We start from the raw sequence: 19,028 nt of genomic DNA on the forward strand, positions 1-19,028 counted from the left end.
GATTGTTGTCGGGTCTGGGAGGCGACGCAGGCGGAGAAGAGAGAGGAAGCAAAAGCGAGGCCGTCGGTCTGGCCTAATGCTAAGGCTACGTAAACAACCGCACAAGCCGCCTCTCCCGAGCCTGTTTCTCTCCAACCCCAGATCCCTGCTGCATAAAATGGATGACCTGGATCTACAGCTCACGGGAAACCACTACGTCCGGGACTGTTGTGTGATTATTATAACCGAAACCTGGCTGCGCCCGGATATCCCCGATGCTAGCATGCAGCTAGCAAGCCGCTCCCTGCTACGCGCGGACAGAACATTGGACTCCGGTAAACGCAGAGGTGGGGGGCTTTGTATGTATGTGCACGATAACTGGTGCAACAATGCGGCCATCGTAGGCAGCCACTGCTGTCCGGACCTCGAGTACATGGCAGTCAGGTGCCGGCCTTTTTTCCTCCCGAGGGAGCTAGCTGTTGTTATCGTCATTGCTGTTTACATTCCACCCGACGCTGACGTAAGCACGGCACTCTCTCTCCTGCTGAGAGCTGTGAGTGAACAACAACGGGCTCACCCTGATGGCTTCCACATTGTAGCGGGGGAACAAGGCCAACTTAAAGACTGTACTGCCGAATTTCCACCAGCACATAAAGTGTGCTTCACGGGGTGAGAACACCCTGGACCATGTCTACACTAACATCAAACATGCATACAGAGCTATCCCCCTCCCCCACCTCGGGCAATCAGACCATCTGTCCCTCCTGCTCTTCCCTGCCTACACCCCCCTCAGACGCAAACTCAGACCCACCTTAAGGACCATCACCTCCTGGCCTGAGGATGCACTCCACAAACTCAAAGACTGTTTTCAACGGACAGACTGGGACCTGTTCGACCACCAGGAGCTGGGGACACACACAGACACAGTTCTGGGCTACATCCAGTTCTGCGCCAGCAATGTGACTGTGACCAAAACCATCCGGGTCTTCCCTAACCAGAAACCCTGGATGTGCAGCCAGGTCCGCTCTCTCCTCAGAGCCCGCGACACCGCCTTCAGGTCAGGAGACAGAGCTCTGTACAGCGCTGCCAGAGCTGAGCTGAGGAGAGGAGTCAAACAGGCGAAAGCGGACCACAGACAACGCATCGAGTCCCACCTGTCCAGCAACAACAGCCGTAAGGTGTGGCAGGGCATCCAGGAGATCACCAACTTCAGGGGCAGTGCCGCTCAAGTCGAAGACCAAGGCGCACAGCTGGCAGAGGAGCTAAACAGCTTCTTTGCTCGGTTTGGAACATCCCAGCGGCACTCCCCTGTCCCTGCCCTGCCCCCTCCCCCTCCCAGCTCTGACATCACTCCACTCACTGTTCAGGAGCACAAGGTCAGAAAGGTGCTCCTTGCAGTGAATCCCAGAAAGGCCACAGGCCCGGATGGGGTCCCCGGCAAGGTGCTGAGGGCATGCGCTGAGGAGCTCGCCCCCACCTTCACCACGATCTTCAACCGCTCCCTGGCCCTAGCAACCGTCCCGCCCTGCCTGAAAACCTCAACCATCATCCCAGTGCCGAAGAAGTCGGCCATCTCTAGCCTGAATGATTACCGACCAGTGGCCCTCACTCCGGTGATCATGAAGTGCTTTGAGAGGCTGGTTCTTCAGCACATCAAGGATTATCTTCCCCCACACCTCGACCCCCACCAGTTTGCATACCGGACCAACAGATCCACAGAGGACGCCATCGCCGTAGCCCTCCATTGTGCGGTGAACCACCTGGAGCAGCAGCAGAGCTATGTCCGGATGCTCTTTGTGGATTACAGTTCGGCATTCAACACCATCCTCCCGGACAGACTCACCACAAAGTTGGACACTCTCGGACTCCCCCCTCTCACATGTGCCTGGATTAATGACTTTCTGACCAACCGACTCCAGGCTGTGAGAGTTGGCTCCCGCCTCTCCTCCACCCGTACGCTGAGCATCGGCTCCCCACAGGGCTGTGTGTTGAGCCCCCTCCTCTTCTGCCTCTACACTCACGATTGCAGACCGGCCCACAACCACAACCGGATTGTCAAGTTCGCCGACGATACCACTGTGGTCGGTCTCATCTCCAATGGCGTTGAGGTAGCCTACAGAGAGGAGGTCCTGGAGCTGGTCGACTGGTGCTCTGAGAACAATCTCGCTCTGAACACCAAGAAGACCAACAAGCTCATCATAGACTTCAGAAGGCACAGCCCTGAGCCAACTCCCCTCTTCATCAACGGCGAGCAGGTGGAGAGGGTCCACAGCACCAAGTACCTGGGCGTCCACATCTCTGACCGGATCTCCTGGTCAGAGAACATCACCACCACCGTCAAGAAGGCTCAGCAGCGGTTACACTTCCTGAGAGTTCTCAGGAGGTACAACCTCAACACCGACCTGTTGCTGACCTTCTACCGATCTTCCATTGAGAGTCTACTGACCTACTGCATCGTAGTATGGTTCGGCAGCTCCACCGCCGCTGACAGGGAGAAGATGCAGAGAGTGGTGAAGGCAGCCCAGAGGATCATCGGCCGCCCTCTCCCCTCCCTTACGGACATCTACACTACCCGCTGCCTCAGCAGGGCTAAGGCCATCTCAGCGGACAGCTCCCACCCTGGCTCCGCCCTGTTTGACCTGTTGCCCTCTGGAAGACGCTACAGGCAAATGAAGACCAGGACAAACAGACTCAAAAACAGTTTCTTTCCCCAAGCCATAGCCGCCCTCAACTCCAGCCGACACTGATGACACTTTCCTCCTGCACTACTAATGCACTTTGTCCGCACTACTGTTTCCGATTATTCATCTACTTTTCTATTAGTCGATTACTTGACTATGTTACTCGTATCTACCTCATGCACTGGATGGAGGTCTCCAATTTCATTGTACTATGTAGAATGACAATAAAGGTTTTCTGATTTCTGATTTTCTGATATGTCATACTCAACTCACATTCTTTATTCTAATTTTTTCCTAAGGTTCCAATTTGTTCAATCCACCAATCCCAAAAAAAACTCAACACAAAAAAACTACTGGCAAATGAATCAGAATTTTTCTGTTTTTAAATTTAACCAACTCAATCTCTCGGATTTAACTCACATAAAGAAGTTTGTATAATCTTATAACACAACCAATCAATTATTCCTTTTAAATGTAGCATTGCAATGTCTTAAATTCACAATTTTGCTTCATCCAATTCCTTAAAGCATGTTCTGTCTATTGTTTTTTTCCCCCCTCAATTTCTCATGAGGGCTCGACACTAATCAGTTTCTGCCCACAAACAGATTTCTTTCTTTTCCTCTCTTTTTTTATTTTTCAAAATTGTTTCTGTTTTGCGGTGCAAATTGGATAGACCACAGTCTCGCAAATTTCTTTGCACTAAAGGTTTAGCCAATTTCGTCTTTTTAACACATTGGCGCACACATGCACCGCTCTCGCACGCGAGGGGTGGCGGCCGGGCACCAATGATTTGTCACAGGCTGGCCATTTCCTGCAGTCTATCATGAAGCCGGTTCCCGCCCACACACGCGAGGACAGCACATTCTAATTCTTTATTTATCTTTTAGAAGCAATTTGCATTTCTTTACCACATGATTTGCAAATTTTAACTTTAGGGTGCACACAAAATTTGATCGCTGGTCATTTGTCATTCTGTAATCTGACAATGAATCTAAACCCAAAGTAACATGTTTTTTTTTTTTTTCTTTTAATGCGCTCAGAATGTCTCATGCTGTACGGCAGGGGTCACCAACACGGTGCCCGCGGGCACCAGGTTGCCCGTGAGGAGAGCATGAGTCGCCCGCAGGACTGTTCTAAAATTAGCTCAAATAGTGGCACTGGTCAGTGAGCTGCATTTATTTATTTTACAGTCAAACCTCGGTTTTCGAACGTCCTGCTTCTCAAATCGTGATTCGAACAAAATTTCAAGATTTTTTTGCCTCGGTTGTCGAACAGAATTTGGAGGTCGAACCTCGCGAGATGAGCCGAGAGGACCCGAGAAAACCCGACCGCGCGGCCCGGATGCCGACTGACTCCGTTGTTGTTGTATTTTCGTTACTTTGAGGATTGTATTAACTCTTAATCATGCCTCCAAAGAAAGCAAATGGGAGCAGTAAAGCCGTCCTAAAACACAAAGACGCTCTTAAAGCATTGCGACAGTGAGCGCCCGGCAAGCTGCGGTTGCGCGATCGGACCAAATTAAGCTCCCTGCGCACTGAGGTCCACTTAATTTTTGGAAAGTACATCAGGACTTTACAAATATTTTCTCAATTTTAGCGACAGCTCTGTCACAATAATGCGACCAGCGCGGTGCAGTTGCGCGGTCGGCGACGCGCTACGGTTGCGCGTTCGGCGGTGCACTGCAGATGCGCAATCGGACAAAATTAAGCTCCCTGCACACTTAGGTCTACTTAAATTCTGGAAAGTACATCAGGACTTTAAAAATATTTTCTAAATTTCAGCAACGACTCTGTCACAATAATGCGACCAGCGCGGTGCAGTTGCGCGGTGGGCGACGCGCTACGGTTGCGCGTTAGGCGGTTCGCTGCAGTTGCGCGATCAGACAACTATGCGCAATCGGACAAATATGCGCAAATGAAAAAATGCTTGAAAAAGAGTTTTTCTTTTTTTTTGTCTTGAAATGGATTAAAAATGTTTCCATAATTTCTAATTTGACTGATTCGCTTCTCGAACCGCCTTCTGGAATGGATTGTGGTCAAAAACCAAGGTTTGACTGTATTTTTGCTATTCTTGTTAAAATCACACTTACGTGTGAACTGGAAATCAAAGTCAAAGTCTGCTTTATTGTCAATTTTACATGTCAATGTAAATGACAATAATGACACATAGTGAAAGCCAAATTGAGCAAATTGGCTATTTCAGAAGTGTGTCAAACTGGTAGCCCTTTGCCTCAATCAGTACCCAGGAAGTAGCTCTCGGTTTAATAAAGGTTGGTGACCCCTGCTCTATGGACATCTACTATTTCTTTCTTTGTAGGAGCATGAGCGGTCAAAGGCTAGTCATGCTGAAAATTTGACTTTTCCTCTGCCTCTTCCTCCACCCTTTGATTGTTTTTTTTTTTTTTATATAACACTCTTTTGACCAGTGTCCACATTCCCCACAGTTCCAACAGTTGTCTGAATCTGATGGGGGTTTTGAATCGAATGGTGGCCTGCGACCTTGTTGGCCCCTACCTCTTCTTCTGCCCCGTTGGGAACTTTGGAAGAAGACTGTTGTATCTTCATCTAGATCATTATCATCATCATCTAGATGAAATATATCAGAACTTTTGCCTTTCTTGATCACTTTTTCAGCGTCTCTGGCCCACTGCATGGTTGTTGTAACACAAGCAGTGTCCACTTCCACCAAGTGTTTCCTCACCCAGTTGCCTAATTCAGGGCGGGAACCAGTGAGGAGCGCATTTTTAAAGTCAAAGTCAAAGTCAGCTTTATTGTCAACTTCTCCACATGCCAAAGACACACAAAGAAACCAAAATTTCGTTCCCCCCTATCCCACGGTGACAAGGCATGGCTCACAACAGACAAACAAGTAAACAAGTATAACAAAAGCATGCTGAATAAATAATGAATAAATAACACAACAAATAAATAAATAAATAAATAAAAGGAGCAAAAAAAAAGGAGCAAGTGCGCGTACAGCAGACATTCCAGAAAATAGCGCGACAGTGCCGCACGCTACGCAGAAGGGGGTAGCGAGTTCAGGGCCCTAACAGCCTGGAGAAAGAAGCTGATGGCGAGTCTGGTGGTGCGGGAGCGCAGGCTCCTGTATCTCTTAAGCTGTTGCTGATAAGCACCCTCAGGTGCATCATTGAATGGGATGCCACTGTGCAACCTGAATTATTTTTCAAATCTTAATTGAATGGCGGCCTCATCACTTTTTATTTTTCTATTTTTTGTCTTTTGAATTTGTTCTCTTCTCTCTTGTGACGCTTCTAACCACACTCTAGCACATTGCAATTCTCCCTCTATTCTTTCCTTTCTCAATCCCTGTGTCTTCCTAGCCACACTCCTCCAAAACTTCTTCTACTATGTTCCACATTTCAACTTTCAACTTTCCTTCTACTCCATACTTTCTCTTCCACTTCGGCATGTATTGCATACAATTAAGAAATCTACTCGCCATGTACTTCTCATCTCCTTCAAGAGCCCCTTTATTCAGGGATTTACAGTTTTTATTTTACATCTTAATTTAGTAGTTTTAGTTTTTTCAAAAGTGTTTTAATTTTTATTTTCTTTGAGGATCCTCAATGCAGGTTTAAATTGACCTTTCAACAAATTACTAGCCTGTCTTATTACCGTGGATTAATGCTAGAACTGCTTTTTAGTCAATTTATCCTACCAGACACTCTCAACCACACAACTTTCAGGCAAACAGCTTGGAAAAACGGACAAAAAAATATACGTCCTTCTTCAGTTAAGAAAAAGAAGCTCTGTTTTTCTTAACCCGTTCCTTCCACTGGGTCTTGGACCCAAGCTGTTTCTTGGTTCGGAAAAACCAAAGCCGTATCTCATAGCTCGGATAAACCAAAGCCATATATCATGGCTTGGACAAACCAAAGCCGTATCTCATGGCTTGGATAAACCAAAGCCTTATCTCATGGCTCGGACAAACCAAAGCCGTATCTCGTGCACTTTTAGCTTTAGGGCTTTTACTTACTTGTCTCCTAGTTCGTTGCACTTCCGAATCCCGTCAATCCACTGTTGTCAGACGAAAGCAGACCTAAGATGCTGGCCCAGCAAAGAATTTTCGGCCCAGGTCTTTCTTTTCCAGGTCCTCCTAATGGACGCTGGCTTGTCGACAGTGCAGCACGTCGTCCTCCGTCGGTCAGCAGTGGGTATGTTGGAATCCGGGTCACAGCACCAAAATGTTAGAGTGGTGTTCACTCTAACTTATTTGCAAGAACCACACGGGAGACAGTATGCCTTTTGAACACTTGCAAGTGGAGAAATTGTTCGTCACTGTGCATACAGCGATGTTCGAACAAAGTCTGACTTTGGATTTTCGCAAGAGCATATTTATTGAGAGAAGCAGGGTGGGGTTGAGAGTGGACTAGTTTGGTGAACACCTGGCCTCTGGTCAAATCAGAGCAGGGGGCGTTTTACAATGTTGTGTAAACAGAACAACTTTGTTTGCTTCCTCTGCAGCTGGTCAATCAGTTCAAAGGATCTTAGCACTTTGTTCTACTACTTTGTTAAGACAGGACAAGTTTGGTTAATTATTACAGGTTACATTTCAACATAATCATAGGATCAAACTTATCTATCAACCCTAACACTTGTTCTCCCTACTGTATAATTGCTAACATGTGACTTCAATATGTTGCGTCTATCTGCTGCATCTCAAACATCAACATTCGTCTGAGACCAAGATTATCTTTCCTTTGCTTGCATAAACTTTGCACATTCTCAGGCAGAATATTTTAGGAAGCTTTGTACTCGGTTGTCACGATACATTTATTTAAGTGATGTATCAAAGTGTCTTTCCTGTGATCCGGGTACATCTATTTACATCAATGTTGGCCACACATCGACACATCATTTTAATAAATTATCATTTGATTTAATATAATTAATTGAATAATTTTAGACTTAAAATTGCCAATATCCTTTTATTTTTCATTCCAAGGAGAATGTTTGTTTTTAATCAACTTTTATTCTCCTTTCAAAAACACATTAAGAACATAACGAATTGTGTTTTTTCACCTCCATAATATTGCTAAGATTTGTCTAATTCTTTCAACTCGTGATGTGGAAATTATGATACATGCGTTTATTACGTCGTGCCTTGACTACTGTAACGTATTGTAGTCAAGGCGCGACGTAAGAAACGCATGTATAACAATTTCTCGCATCACGAGAATTGCTATTGCGATGACAGATTATCAGTAGGGTAAAACTAACCTGTCTCACGACCTGCATGGCTTAGCGCCTTCGTATCTCGTCGACCTAGTTGTGCCTTACGTTCTGTCCCGTAACCTTTGCTCGCAAAAGACTAGTCTTTTAATGACCTCGAGGGCCAAAAAGAAGTCTGCAGGGTCTAGAGCAGGGGTCACCAACACGGTGCCCGTGGGCACCAGGTCGCCCGTGAGAACCGCATTAGACGCCCGCAGGACTGTTCTTAAATTAGCTCAAATAGCGGCACTTGTCAGTGAGCTGCATCTATTTATTTTACAGTCAAACCTCGGTTTCCGAACGTCCCGGTTCTCGGACAAATCGGAATTTGAACCAAAAATTTGAGATTTTTTTGCTTCAGTTGTTGAACAACATTCGGAGGACGAACCTCGCAAGATGAGCCGGGAGGACCCTAGAAAACCCGACCGCACGGCCCGGATGCCGACTGACTCCGTAGTTATTGCATTTTCGTAACTTTGAGGATTGTATTAACCCCTAATCATGCCTCCAAAGAAAGCAAGTGGGAGCAGTAAAGCCATCCTAAAACACAAAGACGCTCTTAAAGCAATGCGACAGTGAACGCCCGGCGCGCTGCAGTTGCGCACTGAGGTCCACTTAAATTTTGGAAAGTACATCAGGACTTTAAAATTGTCTTCTAAATTTCAGCGACGGCTCTGTCACAATAATTCGACCAGCGCGGTGCAGTTGCGCGGTCGGCGACACGCTACGGTTGCGCGTTCGGCGGTGCGCTGCAGTTGCGCAATCGGACAAAATTAAGCTCCCTGCGCACTTAGGTCCACTTAAATTCTGGAAAGTACATCAGGACTTTAAAAATATTTTCTAAATTTCAGCGACGGCTCTGTCACAATAATGCGACCAGCGCGGTGCAGTTGCGCAGTGGGCAACGCGCTACGGTTGCGCGTTCGTCGGTGCGCTACAGTTGCGCAATCGGACAAAAATGCGTAAATGAGAAAATGCTTAAAAACAAGGTGCTTGTTTTTTAGTCTTGGAACGGACTAAAATTATTTCTATTATTTTTAATGGGAAAAATAGATTCGGAATTCGACTGATTCGCTTCTCAAACCGCCTTCTGGAACGGATTGTGGTCGAAAATCAAGGTTTGACTGTATTTTTGCTATTCTTGTTAAAATCACACTTACGTGTGAACTGGAAATGACAATAATAACACATAGTGAAAGCTAAATTGAGCAGATTGGCTATTTCAGAAGTGTGTGTCAAACTAGTAGCCCTTTGCCTTAATCAGTACCCAGGAAGTAGCTCTCGGTTTAAGAAAGGTTGGTGACCCCTGGTCTAGAGCATTTTCTATTTGGGCTCCAGAGCTTTGGAATGCCCTACTGATAGATATCAGAACTGCTACCTCTGAAGAAACATTTAAGACACAACTAAAGACACATTTGCTATGGTCTTTAATTAACCCGTGTTGGCCGATCCGGCTGGAGTTTGTGTTCCCTTTCCTACCCCCCCAAGCCTCCCATCCCCGGTTAGGTGACACCCAAACGGAAAATGGCTGTCTGGATTTCTTGTCGACCAATCGGGATGATGGATGTGAGGTGGACTACCACCCTCAAAGACACTGCCAGGACAATTGAGGGCACCTTGCTGCAGCTCTTCACTGAATATGGACATCCACCTTTTGTTTGGAATGTTCGACATTATGTGCCCTCTCTGCATCCATTGCAGCCTGGTCTTCTTGGAAGGTGGATCCTCCCATCTGTGGTGTCTTCTCATGGTTCCTCATTTTCCCCAGTAGGGTTTTTTTGAGTTTTTCCTTGCCCTCGTGGGAGTTTGAGGTCAGGGGATGATACAAATAATTGTCCATTTCTGTACATGTGACGCCCTTTGAGACTTGTCTGTAATTTAGGGCTGTATAAATAAACTTGACGTATTTATTTTTTGGTCTTACACGCCACCGTGGATGTACCTCAAGTACACAACCGAGATAATGGTGACGAGGAAGAGTAGAGGAGACCAAAAAATGCACCCGTTTGTGTTGTCTTGATAATTGCTGAGTTTTTGTTGCGAAAACCATATTGATTATTACACAAAGTTTAATGGTCTTCCAAAAATTGCTCTAGGCGCGACGTAATAGGTGCGACGTAGTAAACGCATGTATAATAATTTCTGCATCACGAGTTTAAAGAATCGGATGAATCTTAGCAATATTACGGAAATGAAAATGCACAATTTTAGTTATGGTCTTAATGTGTTTTTGAAAGGAGAATAAAAGTGCATTGAAAAAATATTGAGATCCGGTGGTCTTATTGCCACCTTTGTATATGGGAAGGATTTTAATTATTTTCATTTTATCAGGGAAAATTGCTCTTTTTAAGGGTCAATTACATATCTTTGTGAGCAGTAGTATTATTTAGTATATTGACTAGGCAGTTTTTACAGAAAATGTTATGTGGTAATGTGATTTCCAGTGTCCTTTTTTTCCACAGGATTCTTAGTGGTAATGTAATTTCCATTGATAATGTAATTTTTAGTGTTCTTTTTTCCCCACAGCCTTCCTAGTGGACAGGCAAAGTCGATGTTCTCGTCGTGTGGATCTGAAAGAGGACTGCAGCTCTCGACCAAGCATAAGCATAGATACCTACACAAATATCAACCTCTATGCAGTGAGTTATACCTCGCATGTGTCTGCTATAATAGTGGGGATGTCTGTTCTCTCTATAAACAGCTCAGGGTGTACAGTACACTTTCGAGTAATTAAAATTTTTTCTCGTAAGTAAACTTTATTTAGCAGGGTTGATAACGCAAAGGCTAATGAAGTGGTGGCGGTGCCAAGAAATGCCAAGCAATCTTAATGGAAACAAAGATTGCCATTACTGTCCTGTAAAAGCAATTCAGTAAATGTAGTTAATTTGTAATTAATGCTTAGACCAGTGGTTCTTAACCTGGGTTCGATAGAACCCCAGGGGTTCGGTGAGTCGGACGGCTTCAGGGGTTCGGCAGAGCTGGTATGTCATGTCCCGCCCCTGCCCGCCCCCCTGCCCGCAGATGGCCGAACACACCGGTAGCATCCCTCCCTCGTCCGCGGATGGCCGAACACACCTGTAGCACCCCCCCCCCTCGTCTGCGGATGGCCGAACACACCGGTAGCCGCCCCCCCGTCCTCCGCGGATGGCCGAACACACCGGTAGCACCCCCCGTCCCCCCTTTCCGCGGATGGCCGAACACATCGGTACCTCCCCACCCCCCCAAGAGGGGTTCGGTGAATGCGCATATGAACCTGATGGGGTTCGGTACCTCCAAAAAGGTTAAGAACCACTGGCTTCGATACTATATGTGTCAGTGTATCAGTAGGTCTTACATAATTTATTTCATATTTTTAAGTTTTGTAAATTTATTTTTTTTATTTAATTCAATTTAATTATAAAACAAAATTTATCATGTCTTGATCTACAAACAATTCCTCTTACAAACCTCTCAGAACCCATTGTGCTTGTAAATTTAGGACTCCTGTAATAGTGTCTATCTTATGTTTATTCTGCTCTTCGTATATAATTTTATTGATATTTTTTAAGTTTTGTAAATTTAATTATTTCTCAATTGAATTCAATTTAATTTTAAAACAAAATTTACTGTCTTGACCTACAAACAATTCCTCTTACAAACAGCCTCTCGGAACCCATTGGAAGTTGAGGATTCCTGTAATAGTGTCTATCTTGTGTCTATTCTGCTCATCATATATAATTTAATTTATATTTTTAAACTTTGTAAATTTAATTATTTTTTTATTTAATTCAATTTAATTTAAAAACAGAATTTACTGTGTCTTGACCTACAAACAATTCCTCATACAAGCAACCTCTCGGAACCCATTGTGCTTGTAAATTGAGGACTCCTGTAATAGTGTCTATCTTGTGTCTATTGTGCTCTTCATATGGTGCCATGAAACTATTAAGTACGCAAGTACGAAAGTAAAATGCACTTTATTTGTTGATGTTGAAGAAAGGGGTAAAATAATCCAGGTAATACGAGTACAATGAACAATACAATACAATAAAATACATGATCTGTGTACTGTTAATCCAGACATGGATTATTTGTTTTTGCAATAACCATCATTAAAAAAAGGGGTCCTGAATTATAGCGAAAATGGGGTAATAGATAAGTAATTCATTAATAATTCATTCATTAATGCATTCATTCATCCAAAGCATGCATTCGTTAATTAATTAATTGATTAATTTTCTCATTACCTCATCAATCAAGGCAACACAAGCTGCGGGGGGGGGGTTAAGATGCAAGCGACCGACTTCCTCATCGTTCTTTACAATGTAAAGTTACCGTGATGGTTAATTAACATAATGTTGCTGAGAGCCCCACACACAACTCTTCTTATATACCATCGGACGACATGTTGAAGCTGCGTGCCGTCCAACCCAGCCTCCACCACCCTCATGTGAATGACGCGTCTCCGTTGAGACACACATTAAGCGACTCGGATTGTTTTCATAACACTTTTTTTTATTTTAAATGAGAAATTCCCCCTTGGCCTACATAGGCTGAGAAACCTCTCACTCCCAGAGTCAAGAGGTAAGCATAAACTGCCCCCATGCTTTTAGTTATTTCCTTCAACTTTTAGTAACTTCAAGATTATTATTTTACTATAACAGCTTTTGCCACTCCTATGTACTGTACATATTGCACAATAAAGCTTAAACCAGACATGGGCAAACTACGGCCCGCAGGCCACATCCGGCCCACAGGGTCGTTTAATCCGGCCCGCCAAACCTGAATAGATTGTATTATTGAACTTTTTTTGGGTCATTTTCCCTGCAATTAGTATGTTTCGCCAATAGATGGGGAAGCGCCCGCCCGCGCATTTACTCCCGGAAGCCGTGTCAGAAAGCTCGGTGCACACTCACAAGTGCGTGTACGTACTAAGTAGTACGGACCCGGCGCACTCCGCGCTCTAGTTCCATCAGTGCCGAATTTCGAGTGTGGGTTGTGACGTCAGCATTGTCGTAATTTGCGCGCTGAGCTTTCAGATACAGTTTTACGTTAATGCCACCCACAAACCTTCCCCTGGAATCCTTCCACTAAAATGAGTGGCCCGAGGAAAAGAAAGGTGGACACTGAGTGTCGAGTGTTTAAAAAAAAAAGAGAGGACAATTTGGCTCGAACTACGTGTGTGAGCAAACGTTCCGCCACATGAACGTCAACAAAGCCCGTCACAGCTCTAGGTTAACGGACCGACACCTCGGCTCTATCCTAAGAATTACCACAACAAATTTTACTCCAGTCCATGATGCACTAGCAAAAAAGGGAGACCAACAATAATATTGATTTCTATATTACTTTATTTAGAAGTATTCTTTAACTGATTCTTCAAGATGATGTATTTGGTCAGAATGTTTGCCATTTGATGTGATTTCGCCTCATTAGATAAACATATTTCATAAATCTAACCTGCAGGCGCTAAAGTGATGGAAACTATTATTCATAATAACAGTGTCGTATTTAATGAGAATCACTGATAGTAGTTTTTGGGTGAAATATTTTTTTAATGCTGTTAATAAATGCATTTGTTTTCAAAAAGGTGTTTTTGAATATCCATGCTTTACTACCTACTAAAAGTACAAACCTTTTATGCAATGACCTTTACATGTCATTTCTATTACTTCACACAAACACTATATCCATCTGCTTCTGGTTCGGCCCCCCGATCAAAATTTAGAACCAAATTCGGACCGCCAGTCAATAAATTTGCCCACCCCTGGCTTAAAACATAAGTAAATTAGCAGAGATAAGAAGCCGTGCAATATTTAAACAAATGGTTAAACAAAAATGTAAATGCAAGTCTCAAATGCAGAAAGTGTGTGTTTAAATGCGTGTGTGAGCGTGTGTGCACGCGTGTGTGCGCTTGTGTGTGTGTGTGTGTGTGTGTGTGTGTGTGTGTGTGTGTGTGTGTGTGTGTGTGTGTGTGTGTGTGTGTGTGTGTGTGTGTGTGTGTGTGTGTGTGTGTGTGTGTGTGTGTGTGTGTGCATGCGCGCAACATAACATCCATCCATATCCATACATTAGGTTATCGATAATGGATTCAGCAGTAATTGGCGGGGAAAGGATTAGTGGAAATGTTTTACTTTACTTCACTTTGCAACGACTAAGCATTTTTATGCAGTATTCTATAATTTATATTGTATAGATCAGTCATGTCCAAAGTCCGGCCTGTGGGCCAAATCCGGTCGGTTTCTTATAATGTATTATGGGGAGAGGGAGCAAAAACAAACTCCAGCCGAATCGGCCACCACAGGTTAATTAAAGGCCATACCATAGAAATGTGTCTTTAAACGTGTCTTAAATGTTTCTACTGAGGTAGGAGTTCTAATATCCATTGGTAGGGCATTCCAAAGCTCTGGAGCCCGAATAGAAAATGCTCTGGACCCTGCAGACATTTTCTTGGAACTCGGTGTCACTAAAAGACTAGTGTTTTGCGAACGAAGGTTACGAGATGGAACATAAGGAACAAGTAGGTCGACGAGATATGAAGGTGCTAAGCCATGCAATGATTTATAGGTTAAGAACCTTGAAGTCACATCTTAAATGGACCGCGAGCCAATGTAAGTTGGCTAATATTGGGGTAATGTGATCAAATTTTCTTGGCCGTGAGAGCAGCCTTGCAGCAGCATTTTGTACTAACTGTAGACTTTTGATGATGGACTTAGAGAATAATGCGTTCCAGTAGTCCAGGCGTGACGTCATAAACACATGTATAATAGTTTCCGCATCACCGGTCGAGAGGATCGGACGAATCTTAGCAATATTACGAAACTGAAAAAACGCAATTCTGGTTATATTCTTAATGTGCTTTTGAAAGGAGAGCGTTTGGTCAAATATTACCCCGAGATTAGTTACAGTATCACTCTGAGTGAGTACGGTTATCTATAGTTATAGTGGTTTCCTTAAATAAGTGTTGATAACGAGCTGGACCAATTATCAACATCTCAGTTTTTTCTGGGTTAAGATGAAGGAAGTTGAGAGACATCCATTGCTTTATCTCCGCAAGGCACGCATCAAGATTACAACAGTCCCGCGGATCTGTCATCGATAACGGCATATATAATTGGGTGTGATCCGCGTAACATTGAAAACGAATATTATGTCCCCAAGCGAAATCATACAAATATTAAATAGAATTGGTTCGAGTACCGATCTCTGTGGGACACCACACGTGACATAGAGCTCAGAGGACGTATTGTCATGGACCACTCGGTGCGTCCTGTCTGATAGATAGGAATAGAACCAGCCTAGTGCTGACCCAGAAATACCAACACAACTTTTAACCCACTCTAATAAAATATCGAAGTCTCCAGTGTCGAAGACACCACTAAGATCGAGCAATAACAATGAAGTGTTTGAATCCATAGCTATGAGGAGATCATTAGTCACTTTAGCAAGTACTGTCTCAGTGGAATGATTAGCTCTAAAACCAGACTGAAAAGATTCATATTGATTATTGGCAACCTCGTAATCAATAAGCTGCTGCGCTACTACTTTTTCAAGAAGTTTTGCTATGAATGGGAGGTTTGAAACTGGCCTATAATTACTGAGACAGTCCGGGTCAAGATTTAGTCATTTAAGTAGCAGTTTAATGATAGCAATTTTAAAGGCTGTTGGCACTATCCCAGAGGAGATAAACAGATTAATTATATTTAAGACGGACGGTCCTAAAATTTGAAATAGTTCTTTAAATAGTTTGGTTGGAAGCGGGTCGAGGAAACATGTTGTTTGTTTAGTCGCACTAACCAATTGTGTAAGTCTTTCAAGGGACACACTTTTAAAATTTGAGAAGGTTATTGCATGATCGTCAGCGGCGGTAATTGGCGGTCTTGACTGAGAGATTGGAATGGACATCTTGATCTCATCCCTAATGGATTCAATCTTTTGAGCGAAAAATTTCATGAAATCCTCAGCTGAGTGGAAGGAGCTATCGGGGGTTGTCTGGCGTAGTGTTAGCTTTGCCACTGTATCAAATAGGTATTTAGGATTGTTTTTATTGAGATTAATGACATGCAAAAAATAATGAGTTTTTGCTAAGATAAGCGCATCTTTATATTTCAGGAGGCTGTCATGCTGATGGAAAACCTCAAGTTTGGTTAAACGCCGTTTGCGCCCATGCTTTCTACATAATTGCTTAAGTGGACGTGTTTCAGCTGTGAACCACAGAGTAGGCAATCTACGGCGAGTTTTCAGACGTAGTGGCGCCACAGAGTCGATGGCATTTGTCAAACGCACCTTTTTCAATAAGGTGCCCCCGGCTTCCCGGTAACGGGTTTGTCTTAGCCGGGTTCGGAGATTCGTCCGTAATGTAACCACCCGAGTTAAATTAACTCCACCGGAATCAATCTAATTTCTTTACGACGCCAATCCCTCTCAAGTCACCCGAAGCTCGAGCCGAGTAACTCAATTCGAGGCAAGACTTCGAAGTGACCGCATCGTATTGATGGCTCCCCGCTACTGTTTCAAGTTTTTATTATGTTACGGATATTTTTAGATGTCTTTGTTAAGACCTCAGGGATTCGATTGTATAGCGCACCCTAGCACTAGTTTTGCCGAAGTAAATGTTGATATGGGTCCGTTCCACTTGGTCGCTCAAGTAGCGAGCCGACCAACTTGTTTATTCGAAAGAGAATCAAATTAATAAAAGTGTGACAATAATAGCATTTGAGAAGAAAGTTAATGCACTTTACATTATTAATTCTAACGTCTTATACGTAGATCCAGCACGTAACTGTCGGAGTGCTTCAACCCACTCGATCGCTTTAAAAAGAATAATAACTCTCTTAAAACGAATCAAAATGTCCTACTCTAATTAGATTTGCCCTGTAATTAATTTGGAAGGCAAGTCTATTTTTCGATCGTGTCCTATTTAACTTTTGACGCGGCCCGACAAAATTAGGAACGGGCCTGCGCCCGACGGACAATCAAAATACTTTTATCCTTCACTAACTCAAATAGTCGGATTTAACCACCGTCGTTATTTTATTTAGAGGAAGTAAATTTTCAAACGAATTAACATTTAACGAAATTCACTCTTCCCTTAAATAATCACGAAGGCTATTTAATTCTCTAACATGTTCGGAGTTACTTTTTACGCGGCCCGTCAGAAAGGGAAACGGGCCTGCGCCCTTCAAAGAATTAAATTACTTTAAATTCTACACCAATACAATAATCCGATTTAAACACTTCCGTTAATTTATTCAGACGAAGCAAACTTTCAAACGGATTGAAATTCACTCGTATCTCAAATAACTACGAAGGTTATTTAATTCTCTAAAATGTTTGGTGTTACTTTTGTTTATTACGGTCCTATGTTATACCATAATAACGACCCGCACATTAATCAAATTGTCAAATCAACCCCAAACAATCGATTGCACATTCCGTACAGATTAGCGCACAACGAAGTAGATGAATATACAAAACACATTTATTGAAGAAACATGAAATAGAATTACAAATCTCAATTACTCCAGAAACCGAACAATTTCACTCACTGATACCCGTGCTAATAAAATCATTCAATCCCAGAACAATTCGATTGCAAAACACAGTTCATGAAAGAGGGAAAAGGTAGATACCAGTTGGGTGCTATTTTTGGCTTCGCTGGGTAGCTCCATAGCTTGGTGTAATCCATATCCAGTGTTTGGGTGTGTGTAAAAGTCAGCTGGGAGTAAGCGATGATGAGCACTCACCGTCAGACAGCGCCCACGTTGCCAATGCGAAGTGACACATCGGGCGCGGTTCTGTTGACGCCATGTCATTCATGTGTATCAAAGGCCAGATGGTGCCGTGGGTTCTCCCCGCTCCATGTATGAGAACCGTACATGTTGTCAGGGGCCCTCTAGTTGTTTCAAGCAGAGTTGCGGTGGACATCAAGTCCGCACATCCTTCCCATCCGAGATGGTCCAAGCTGGACTGCTCTCCCTCCTTTACATAGAGACCGTCAGGGACCAGCCAAGCTAAACTAAAGCCGGCCTGATAACAACAGCTTCCCACATAAGCTTTTCCGACCACCCAGGCCAATTTCTTATGGCTCAATCCGCATAGGATGCATTTTGGTGCATCCGCAACACGGTGTACAGTCTGTAAAACATGGAAGCACAAATTTTAACACTTTTCATGTTACACATCAAACAATTACCCCTCCGCCAGCCCCTCGGTATACAATAGAGGGGCTCCTTGGCTGCCGTCCTCTCGCCTTTCGGGGCGGGAGGGGACAAAAAACAGAGTATGTGAAAAAACAGGTTATCATTGCCAATTGGTCCACTACTTCGGTCCAAAGTAACACAGACAATGACCCCCATATTATGCACCAGAGCACGAGTTTGGCCGTACGCCATCTCCACGTGACGGAGGAGCGGACATGCTGGTCAAGTCGTGCTACCATCCTTATTACATACATGGCCATTCCTATTACTAACATTGCTTCTAATATGACAACCCCGAAAACAGCATAATAAACAAAAAATTACACTATCTCTAAAGCACTCCACAAAAAAAGCAATACAATTTCGGCGATGCCTCTGGGTGTCTCTGGGTCGACATACATTCTGCCCTGCATGTACACTACAAAAAGACCCAAACCCATCGTGTATCTTTTGTATAAAAATCTCAAAATCAAAACTTTGAACATTGATATTACCAATATTATGGGGCGAGTGAATTGTTGCAAATCCCAAGACCCAGAACAGCAGTAGGCCGTCCAGATACTGAATAAAACCCAATATTGAACCTCATTACTCACTTTCATTTCCCCTGGTCTCCCTCGCGGGTTGTAAAAACCGCTTGAGCTGTTGGTTGCCATGATCTGTTTTAGTTCCTCTTTTTATCGTCTTCTTCTTTTTTGAAGTCCCAGTCCCTGAGCTGTCAGACTTGAATGCCCGACGGCTGCCAGACTTCTCCTTTTAACAAGACGTCCTGAACACCCCCCCCCCCCCTTCTTGCGGGGTGTTATTTGCATCGGTAGTGACGCCCCAACAAATCGCGGGGGTCGAACAAAAATCTTATTAATACCTCCTTTTATGGCAATGCACAGAGTCGTTGCTACTTCTATCAAAGCAAACCCTGCTAGCACCCACGCCCAGATTGGCCCCAGTACCGCTTC

The 19,028-nt window shown here is 43.9% G+C and overlaps 1 protein-coding gene across 11 annotated transcripts in view; it reads left to right on the forward strand.

Moving 5' to 3' along the window:
- tctn1 (tectonic family member 1) overlaps positions 1-19,028 on the forward strand; it is a 232,908-nt gene that overhangs the window by 133,326 nt on the left and 80,554 nt on the right. For all 11 annotated transcript variants that reach the window (XR_015861783.1, XR_015861782.1, XM_088392270.1 and 8 more), the window contains one exon: positions 10,418-10,530. Coding sequence is in view for 9 of the 11 variants with exons in the window: in XM_088392270.1 (XP_088248396.1) it covers positions 10,418-10,530 (113 nt within the window). In the remaining 2 variants the exon portion in view is untranslated. The remainder of the gene's footprint in view (positions 1-10,417; positions 10,531-19,028) is intronic.

Source organism: Syngnathus floridae, chromosome 1, assembly GCF_059516105.1.
Source record: "Syngnathus floridae isolate MCC-2025c chromosome 1, RoL_Sflo_1.0, whole genome shotgun sequence".
NCBI classification, from domain to species: domain Eukaryota; kingdom Metazoa; phylum Chordata; class Actinopteri; order Syngnathiformes; family Syngnathidae; genus Syngnathus; species Syngnathus floridae.